The 11,150-nt window shown below is 42.2% G+C and overlaps 1 protein-coding gene across 3 annotated transcripts in view; it reads right to left on the bottom strand.

Moving 5' to 3' along the window:
• Window positions 1–1,176: 1,176 nt before the first annotated feature.
• GALC (galactosylceramidase) overlaps window positions 1,177–11,150 on the bottom strand; it is a 37,401-nt gene continuing 27,427 nt past the window's right edge. For all 3 annotated transcript variants that reach the window (XM_082232931.1, XM_082232930.1, XM_082232932.1), the window contains exons 12-17: window positions 10,859–10,948; window positions 8,584–8,728; window positions 7,538–7,718; window positions 5,674–5,834; window positions 3,713–3,789; window positions 1,177–2,933 (exon numbers count right to left, since the gene is read on the bottom strand). In XM_082232931.1, coding sequence (XP_082089057.1) covers window positions 2,790–2,933; window positions 3,713–3,789; window positions 5,674–5,834; window positions 7,538–7,718; window positions 8,584–8,728; window positions 10,859–10,948 — 798 coding nt within the window. In that variant the 3' untranslated portion in view covers window positions 1,177–2,789. The remainder of the gene's footprint in view (window positions 2,934–3,712; window positions 3,790–5,673; window positions 5,835–7,537; window positions 7,719–8,583; window positions 8,729–10,858; window positions 10,949–11,150) is intronic.

Genomic DNA, 11,150 nt, shown 5'->3' with positions numbered 1-11,150 from the left:
ACAGGATCTAGAAACCGTGGTTAGTGCTGAGTGCTGCTGCACTGTTGATGACAGCAGTGAGACCTTGTTAGCATGTAACGCCTTTGCTCAGAGTTTCCACTGGTTGTCCATTTGCCAAGTTCAAGGTTATATTAGCATATAAAGCCCTTAACAGCCTGAGACTCATTGAGATGCGGGATCCCCTTAAACCACATATACCCTGCCAACCACCTGAGTCTCCAGAACTGGCAGTGCTACAAGTTCTTCATAAATCAATCTTTTAGTGTGGCAGCACCTACGGTTTGGAACTCTCTGTGTATTGATACCAGGCAGGCACTTTCACTGTACTCTTTTTTGGTACCTGCTTAAAGCATTTTTGTTTAGGCAAGCTTACCTAGACATGGAGAAGTTACATGTGTTTTATCTCTTTTTAGCTCCTCTTTATTTCAATCATATTTTGAATGTTTCTACATACTTGATTTAAGTGTTTGTAGGTAATTGTAATGTTTCATTTTGTATTTTTGTAAACCACTCATAGTTTCTCTTATGATCAAGTGGTACATAAATTTTGTTCCATAAAAATGCTATCTGCTACACTGATTTACCTACACCTACACTGAACAAATACAAGATGAAAAACAGGTGATGCGGACTTCCCACTTTTATTCTGTGCAGCTGCTGAATGTTATTTTAAATTAAGACATTTTTCTAATGTACCTCTTGTATTTTGATTTCTGTTTGTAATATCCTACTATGTTTGTTGTTATCTTGATTTCTGTTTGCACATTTTTTGTATGTGTGTGTGTAAACTGCTTAGGAGAGTTTGCCAAAATGTTAATCAGTGTATGCTTTATCCAAATAATGCAACTTCTAAGGCTAGACCTGAAGACCCAGTAGATTTGGATGGGGCTCCCTCTTGTGGACAAGAATCTGGATAGTCTTCAAAGTGTTCCTATATTTCCAACTGATTTTGTTTTTATTTTAATTGTGTTGCCAATATATGATTTATTGCTCAGTCATTGTAAAATGCAGACCACACATGTGGTGAAACCCTTCAGCGTATATTCCTATTTAGTGAAGGAGGCTGTGAAAATACAAGCCTCTTTGGGTTTGAGATCAGACTCTACAGAAGAGGAAAGCTTACCTCCGAACCTTCAGAAAAAGTGACAATTTTTAAAGCAGTACCGTAGACATATAAAGGTTTTAAAGCAGCATTTATTTTTCCAGTTTGAAACATTAGGCTTTGTGGTAGTCAGCCACCATATGCCAGCTTTTCACTGTAACATCAAGGCAATTCTTGTTAAGAATTCTTGTTAAGAATCATGAGAGGTCCAAACATTTAGCAAACATTAACCTGTTGAGAACATTCACAACCCAGCAACTTTAAAGTCTACCGTTTAATAAATTAACAAGAAACAAATATTGTGATTATGCTACATTTAGTACACAATGCAAAAATAGAAATTATCTGCCCTAGCACAAAAAGGGGGAGAAATCTTTGGAATAAATGCAGTCAATCAGTCATGACCTTATATCTTCATTGCTTATGGTCAAAGTCCATCAAGAAGGAAATGCTATAATGAACATCTTTATCTGCACTTTTGAATTTGGTCTGAATTGAGTTCCGGCTGACAAAAAACCCCGTCTCTGTCTCCACAATCACCTTCTTTACTTTGCACCCATGTCTAGCTGGTGAACCTCATAGTTTATATATCCTGCAAGCCTGAAATCTGCCACCATAGATTAGCAGTCAGTACAAGCATTACATGTCACAAGGACAGTTCACCAGTAAAGTTGCAACTGAACTCATGCAAAGGTATTGTTTGTACGAGCTATTTTCTCCTTGCAGAACACATATTTAACTTGACCCATATGGAGGTTGCGATTCCCACAAATGGTGCATGGCTGAAAGCTTGGCAACTTCAAGTGCTCTCAAACTGACTTGTGCAAATTGGCTCTTAGGATCGTGAGGGTGGGGATAAACATTCTCCCTTGATTTTTTCATCCATATTACTTTTACAGATTCTTTCCCTCTTCCATTTACCAAAAGAGACAGACAAGCTTAGAAGAGAAGCTCAAAGAGGCGTGGCAAGTTGTGGGGTTATCAAACCTTCGAACAGTGACAGGCACCATCGACATATTTGCTACACTGCCATTAGCAGAGGTAGTTTAAAATAAGGCACTTCATAAGGAAGCCAGCTAGCAGCTGACTTTTCATTAAAAACAGATATATGAATTAAGACTTTAGAAGAGGAGGAGTGAAACCTTTCATTTCCTGGAAGGAGGCATTTAAATCCATTGAGTCCCTTATTCCATCACCTCAGATAAAGTACGAAAGAGGCAAAAGGATCTTTCAGTTCACAGCACTTCATAACAGCCAGATACACCAGGCACTTCTGAAAAGAAATGGACTTTATAGCTTTTGAAACAGTTGAAAACATCAGTTTTCTGAGGTCTCTGTTGCACATTTCTGAAAATGAGGCTAAACAGTCACAATTCCCACCAATGAAACAAGGACTCTGCTCCAGTTCCATTTATACTTTGTAAAAGAAAAGGGGGCGAGGGGACAGAGAGAAACTTAATGAAACTAATTCTTTCTGCCAAGAGAGAAAACTGAATTCCGAGAAAATCCTAATTAGGACGACACAAACACATTTAAACTTTAGAAGAAAGCTGAATTCGCTCACAAAAGGTGAAAGAAACAAAAATTCCGTACCAATGTCAATTACAAAATGACAACGGCAACGGAGTTGAAACTGGCTCAAGTTAAAAGGAGTCAAGAATTGGCTTGTTGAAGTATGACGGGCGTCTCAGTTGGCCTGAACATGAAAGTTGTCAAATTGTGTAAATTCATAAGTGTGAGTCCCAATAGCTGCCCATCCGTTTCCAGGATCCGTTATGGTGACGTTCGCCCAGAGAGGATAGCCATTTAACATGCCAGAAGCATTGGTGCCCTGTCAAAAGTAAGGGGAGAACATTAATGTACAGGGTCTGATGTGGATTTCAGTAAACTGGTCGAGAACGAGGGCTGCAAAGCTATCTGGAAACTGCTTTGCAAAGTGAGTTGAAGGGAAAGACATCCAAGTGTGTTTCCCAATGCCCATTCAGTTTTAGTTAAGGTAAGGCATTTGCTCCCACAATCAGTAGTGACGGTCACCAACTTGGATGGCTTGAGAAAGAGGACCAGACAAATTCATTGAGGATATGGCTATCAATGGCTACTACCCATGGTGGATATGTTCTGCTTTTCATTGTTTTTGCTGCAAGAGACTAGCGTGGCTGCCCCTCTGGAAAATCCTATGTACTGATAGCAAAGCAGGTTTTCCAAGTGTGGATCCTTATATAGCCAAAACACTATCATCTACATACAAGATGAGAGATGCTCCAGGGTACACTAAGGTTTCTGCAGAGGGAGCAGGGGTGGAGGAAAACAGTCCAGGGAAGACAAAGCCTGCTTAGTGGCTATGGAATGGAATACCCTGAAAAGAGGTTTGGCTGGCTGAAACCCTGAACTAAAACACTCCACACATTTTCATTGTAGGTTCCACCTGTTATGACGGACAAGTGGTATTAGCAGGTCATCAATATTCATCAGGGCTAATACTTCTCATAGCAAATTAAATTCTAGCTATTTTAGGCTTATAAGCTATTTTAGAACTCTAAACAGTTTAAATGCCACACCTTGCTATCAGTCAAAATGAATCTTATTTTATGCTCCATGTTCGGTGCTTACCGTAAGAATCAGAGTGAGGGTATGCCATGCCTTGGCTCGCACACCAGACAGTCCTTTCATCAAGACCTCATCCCCACCTGCATGAAGAAGAAGAAGAAGAAAAAGCTGCTTCAGAACATTTTCTTTATTTGGGACATGCCCTAAAATTATACATTACAGTGGTACCTCTAGTTACGAACGTAATTTGTTCCAGAGGTCCGTTCCTAACCTGAAACTGTTCTTAACCTGAAGCACCACTTTCGCTAATGGGGCCTCTTGCTGCTGCTGCGCCGCCGGCACACGATTTCCGTTCTCATCCCGGGGCAAAGTTCTCAACTCGAGGTAACTCTTCCAGGTTAGCGGAGTTTGTAACCTGAAACGTTTGTAACCTGAGGCGTTTGTAACTCAAAGTACCACTGCATTGGAACTCTATTGCAAATAAAATTGGAAGCATGACAGCAAATGATTTTCCTTTAGGCCCAGTGCTTATTCTGTCCTGTTATGTTAGATATAATAGTCTACCTGAAGATTAAGTAATTATTGTTCATTACTCGAAACAGTAGCTCATTTGGATTGCTGTTAAATGGGAAGGAGGGGAGATTAATTCTTCTTCTTCTATCAGTGAATGGCTATCGACTGCATGGGACAAAGTGATGAATTGTCACCCTCGGGAGTTTGTGGACTCTCCTTCCTTGGAGGTTTCCAATCAGAAGTTAGATGGTTCTGTCATGGATGCTTTAGCTGAGATTCCTGCATTGCAGGAGGTTGGGATCCCTTCCAGCTCTAAAACTCTTAAGATTCCATGACTAATTTAGTAAGCAGTGGGAAAACAGAATTCATTGTTTTTAGCATATTGCCACAGCGTTTACAATCACAAGAACTCCTGGCCATTACACAAAAATGGCTCTTCTTTAGAGTAGCTACATTATTTGCCATTCCGAACACGCACACTATTTGAGAGCCTATGCACATGCCTTCAAGCTTTCAAACCTCTAGAGCCTAGATCTAAGATTGTGGTGTTTGCTTGTTTGTTTTTAAAAAACCAACACCTTTGTACAAAGGCCTTGTAGGCCATGGACTCTAAAGTCATCCATTTGATCAAGCAAAAGGTAACTTGATATTTTACTCACAGCAGCGCACCCAACAGACTATCACAGCGTGGTGGCCTGAAATTTGCACCTACACTGTGCCCTTTCCTCTGCCATGCATGAAGCATCAGCCATCAGTTGCTTCAGGTATCTTCTAAGGACATATTTTTGCCCAGGTGCTCCCTGACCCCTAAGGCTACACCTTATTTATTACTGAATTTCTGTTTTTTATCCACTTTTATAATACTATTCTACTGCTTTTTATTTTTGCATGTGTTTTTACTGTTTGAAGGTTGGTATTTCTGTATACTGTTTGAGAGATGAAGCAGGTTTATAAATGTTTTAAAGCAATAATAATAATATTTGTTCAAAGATCAGCAATTTCACACCTGAGATCTTAAGAAAAAATTGGGAGGCAGATGCCTTCCTGACCAGATTGGACCCTGTTCTACCCAAGTTCCTGGGGTGCATTATTATTATTTTTGTCTGTTTTGTATGCTACTTAGGGATTTTTTCAAAAAATATTAAACCACTTAGAAACACTTTCAATATTCTAAAGCAGCTGGCCCTCCTTCTACACTTGAGCATTTAACGCTGCGAATAAGAACCATTCAGAACAGCTTTTGGTTGAAAATGTTTCGCTTTGATTGCTCCGTGCCAGTTATAATCATTATATGATAAGCTAGCAAGGCACCTTGGTTTGAAATAAAAATAAAATGAGGTGTGGAGGAAAACACCCAACAGAAAACAGCAATTACAAGTAAGGGAACTATTGCATAATGGATTTGCCGTGCAAGCCTCAAACCCTTAGAAATGCCATTCTGCATTACCTACTGCAGGATAAGCTGCAACTATTTAATTAAGCATGCAAAATCCATTTTAAAGGATACTCACCGAGATCACTTGTAACTTGGTATGTACCGTCAGGAAATACCCAGAAGAAAATGCCTTTAGCAGCTTTGATGTATGTCCCACCTTTGTTCACTCTTCCCGCAATGAATGCACCTCCATCATTTGACTCTATGTAAATGTCGCAAGTTATCGTTAGGTTTACCCTGCAAAAAGACAAATGCAGTCCTCAGCGCTGGAAAAGTGTCAGTTTTGGCATTAGTCTTCCAACAACAAGAAAAATTCCAACCACTTCTAAGTGTAAACATATTTAAGGACATGTATGCACAAATCTCTGTCAGGGAAAAAGGCAGAGTACCAATAAATAAACATATTGTAATAATTATAATACAGTTCTTCCTGGACTTGTTTTGTGTTTAGACACTGCAGCAGGTGGGAGAGGTGGAATCTGGATCAGCACTGTGGCACAACAGAGGTTGGCTATCCCCCCCCCCACACACACACATCATTTTCCAAGAGCTGCATAGATGCAACTGCTTAAGATGAACAGCAACCACACCCAAGGAGGCACCCAGTACAACTGTCCATTCTTCTGCTATACCAGCTGTGCCATCCCTGCCAGAAGTGATATTCATTGATGTGTTTCTTTGCTAGCCTGGCATAACTCCATGGGAGCAGGAGCAGCAAAACGACTGTGCAGAGCCAGTGTGGTGTAGTGCTTAAGAGCAGTGGACTTGTAATCTGGTGAACCGGGTTCAATTCCCTGCTCCTCCACATGCAGCTGCTGGGTGACCTTGGGCTAGTCACACTTCTCTGAAGTCTCTCAGCCTCACTCACCTCACAGAGTGTTTGTTGTGGGGGAGGAAGGGAAAGGAGAATGTTAGCCGCTTTGAGATTCCCTAGGGTAGTGATAAAGCGGAATATCAAATCCAAACTCTAAATAACAGAATCCCAGGGAGTGGAGGAAGAAGATAGGAAAGGAACAGACGCACCTAGCCAACTGCTTTTTGTTTTTATATGTAAGCCACCCTCAAATGGAGTTGTAGCCAGTGCTTTTCCCCCCGTGGAAAAATAGGTGCTGGTACTCACCACGAAGCTGTTACAATAAGTGCCACACTTTTCACCAAGGGGGGTGCCAGTACTGCATACCCCTGAGTACCCCCTGAAAAAAGACCTGTTGTATCCAATTACATTATTATGCGAGCAAAATGATTTTCACTTGTAAAATTGAAAACCCGCTTCCTCTCTTCCTCCTCACCAACTAAATCTATTCCAGAGGGTTAGGGAAACCCAAGAGCATTTTTTTTTTAGGGTAGGGGGCAAACGGAGAGGAAAGAGAACGGTAAGTTCTGTTGTGTGAGCAGTAGTTGTTCCAATCGTGCAGTGACGTCACTGAACACAACCCAGCATCTTTATTATAGAGCAAAAAACCAAATTGATAAGAACAACTAAACTGCAGGGACTGCAGCACGTTTATAAGCGCAGAGCTCCAATACTTAAGAGATAAAAAGAGTAGCAAGTAATACTCAGAACCATAGTTGATTCACAATCCTGTAACACTCCGATTTCCAAACACACAATCTAAGGCAGTTTTCTTTTTACGTTCAACCATGCATGCGCATACAGTCACTCTCTGCAACACCTTGATTTCCATCAGCTTCTTTTCACGTAGTTATGCTAAGACAACAGCAGGTGGCAGCCATGAATCACATTAAATACTGTTTATGCGACCACAAAAACCCAGCAAAGAAAGACATTTTGCAGTTCATGGGTGAGGGGTGCCCTTTTGCATTCACTGATGTTCAAATCTGCATAACGCAGCTAACAAAATCAGTGCAATTACTGGATTCCACTGCAACTTTGCACCAAGCTGGAAATTCAGCGGGTTGCACTGTGTTTAATTACATACCATTTATAGTTGCCAATAATGCTGATGGGATGCTCTGATTCAGTAACCCAGGTTATAGGCCTCTGCGTCACCACCTGTCGAAGGGTGAAGACATGCTCCCCAGGATCAGAAACGTTTACAAAGTACTCAAACACCCCAGTTTGATCGGCAAAGTTTGGGGCCTCACTGAAAGGCGGGTTGCCTGTTGGGAGAAGAGAAAGCTCGTTATTTCACTCGCCTGCACTACGAAAGAAGAAGTGACAGCTTCTCTCAGCACCACTGCAACACCAGGGACGCAGCAGGCAGAACCTGACACAGAGCTGACATCCCCCCAATTTGGTAACAAACTTAGTGTTTCATTAGAGTCATCCAAGTTGAAGAGGACATCTGAAAGCCTCTCAGGAATTGAAGCCCATGGAGGATCCTCAATCCTAACCTGCAAGCCGTTCCGGCACTGGATACAAATCTCAACACAGATAGCTGTTTTGGGCCTTGCAGCTAGGGAAACTTCTACAGCCTGGGAGCCACATCCTTTTTCTGGTCTACCTTCCAAGGGTCACGTGGCAGCGGCATGCAGGGCCACACATGGAAACGTTACCTTTGCAAAGTAGGCTACCATCTACACACACTCACACTTCCCTCTCCATCCTCAACCCTGTCAAGCAAGAGGCTTTATCAGACACATCACAGCCAGGCAGAAATGCTCAGGGTCCGAACAGAGCCAGGAAGGTGTGTGTCTGCGGAGAATCGAGAGGGCCAGACAGAGGAGCCAGGGCTGTGGGTTGCAACTGGCCCCCAGACCTGAGGTTCTAACACCCCTGCCTTTGGGGATCAGAAGTCTTTCCTGAAGCTGAAGCTCCACAAAAAGAAACTTTTTGTATACTGTACACTGAGTATATAATATGCTGGATACTCCCCAGGTCAAACATTTGTTTTAAAGCAGGCTTCTAATCACATACGCTTGAGAATTAATACTACTGATAAGGATCCTGTCCTAGCCCAGGGCCACCAGATAATGTCCTATCTCATCTCCCAAACCCAAAAAATGACTTCCAAGTCTTACTTACGGATATTGAAATCATCCTTGTAATCGGAAGGAAATGGCTGGGATGCAGGAGGATCCGGGAAAGGCTTCTCAAAGCCCGCTGTCAAGGTTGTCAAAGTATAGACCTCATCCAGACCCAGATTTAGTGTCAACACGCCTTCGGAAACCTGCGTGGAGAAAGGATGCACAAGAAACTTTGGAAAAGCGACTTGAAATTTATAGCATGTTATTCTTTGAAAGAGAACTATTTGAAAATGATTCATAGATGGCATTAAACTCCAAGTAGGCTGGCCAAGATGGGACGCAGGTGGCACAGTGGGTTAAACGACAGAGCCTAGGGCTTGCTGATCAGAAGGTCGGCGGTTCGCATCCCCGCGACGGGGTGAGCTCCCGTTGCTTGGCCCCAGCTCCTACCAACCTAGCAGTTCGAAAGCACGTCAAAGTGCAAGTAGATAAATAGGTATCGCTCCGGCAAGAAGGTAAATGGCGTTTCTGTGCTGCTCTGGTTTGCCAGAAGCGGCTTAGTCATGCTGGCCACATGACCCAGAAGCTGTATGCCGGCTCCCTTGGCCAATAAAGCGAGATGAGCGCCGCAACCCCAGAGTCGGCTACGACTGGACCTAATGGTCAGGGGTCCCTTTACCTTTACCTAGGCTGGCCAAGATTTACAAGATAGAATCAGATAGGTACTGGAAGTGTAAAGAGGTGAAGGGAACATTCTTTCACATGTAAAGGTAAAGGTAAAGGTACCCCTGCCCAAACGGGCCAGTCTTGACAGACTGTGGGGTTTGTGCGCCCATCTCACATTTATTGGCCGGGGGCCAGCGCTGTCCGGGGACACTTCCGGGTCACGTGGCCAGCGTGACATCGCTGCTCTGGCGAGCCAGAGCCGCACACGGAACGCCGTTTACCTTCCCGCTGGTAAGCGGTACCTATTTATCTACTTGCACCCGGAGGTGCTTTCGAACTGCTAGGTGGGCAGGCGCTGGGACCGAACAGCGGGAGCGCACCCCGCCGCGGGGATTCGAACCGCCGACCTTTCGATCGGCAAGCCCTAGGCGTTGAGGCTTTAGCCCACAGCGCCACCCGCGTCCCTTCTTTCACATGTGGTGGACATGTAAAAAGGTAAAAGAGTTTTGGGAAATTATTTATAATGAACTGAAAAAAATGTTTAAAATAACTCCCCCCCCAAAAAAAAAATAAAAAAATCCAGAGTCCTTTCTGCTGGGGATAATCCAGACTGAAATCCTCAGGTATCAGAAAAGGTTATTTATGTATGCAACAACTGCGGCCCATGTTTTGTTAGCTCCAAAATGGAAAGTGAGCGAGGTCCCATCTAAAGGGGATTGGCAACTTAAGTTGACAGAATATGCACAGCTTGCAGATTTGGCATATAGAATAAGAGAGCAAGAAGAAGATACATTAAAAGAAGATTGGAAAATGTTTATTGAGTATATGGAAAATAACTGTGTACAGCTCAAAACGCCGGCAAAGTAATATTGATGGACGTAATAGTGGAAAACCGATTGGAATGGTTATTGTAAAATATGCAGGGATGTAAGATAGGCAAAATGAATCATGGAAAGAGAAGAAGGGAAGTCACTGGATGAAAATTTAATAAAAATGAGAGAAAGAGAGAGAGAGAGAGAGAGAGAGAGAGAGAGAGATCATGCACAAGTGGCTGACTAGAGGCAGGAAATACAGGTGAAATCTTTCATCTTGGGTACAATCCTAGGACCAGCAAGGTAACAAAATGGTCCTGCTTCAGATTATCACTACCAGGTTGACTAAGCTTTAGCCACAACCTCTGGATGTGACATTTTACTGCAGCAATACAAGGCATTATAGTAAAGTACGGTGAGGCATTACATTTCAGGCCTGGGACAGTAGCGAGTTTATGCAGTAAACAGAATCAATATTTAGCATGTTGAGGACTCATCAGGCCTTTATTTATAGGCCTGGAGAAAAGATCACAAGCAACATGGATTTTTTTCTTCTTGAAGACTGCAGTATTTTGCTATAAATTAATCAATTAATTTTATAAGATTTATATACCGCTTGATGGTAACAAAACCTCAAAGCGGTTTACAAAAGAATAAAACAATAAAATTATTGGGGGGGCAGTTGAAAACAACCATTTAAAACATTAAAAAAATATTTACAGTCCATGATAAAAGACATGTCAACATTCTACATGTCTGGATAGGCAAGAATCAGTGCCAGTTCAGCAGATCAAAGCAATCGAGCTGACATTTATGGGGTAAGGTGATCTCGTAAATAAATTAAGGCACACTTACATTTATGGGTCCAAGAGACTGGAACAATGTGGAGTTGGGAGAATTAAATTCAAGTTTAGAATACCACATGTGAAGAGATTTCAGCTTGCTCTGAGGAAGGGGGAGAAAACTTTCATGAGTCTTCTTATAAACCCTGTAGGTTTCTGAATGTGTTGTAAAGTGCAATATACAAAGGTGACACTGGATGGCAACAGTGAGCTATGCCAAATTCAATGTATTTTTCAAAGCATTTTTAAAAAAGCATTTTCACAATGGATTTTATATGTGTGTAGATTCCAGCTTAATCAGGAAT

Source organism: Podarcis vaucheri (assembly GCF_965113315.1).
Source record: "Podarcis vaucheri genome assembly, chromosome: 1".
Classification (NCBI taxonomy): Eukaryota; Metazoa; Chordata; class Lepidosauria; order Squamata; family Lacertidae; genus Podarcis; species Podarcis vaucheri.
The sequence above is the reverse complement of the archived record's forward strand: the minus strand, read 5'-3'. Positions and strand labels throughout refer to the sequence as shown.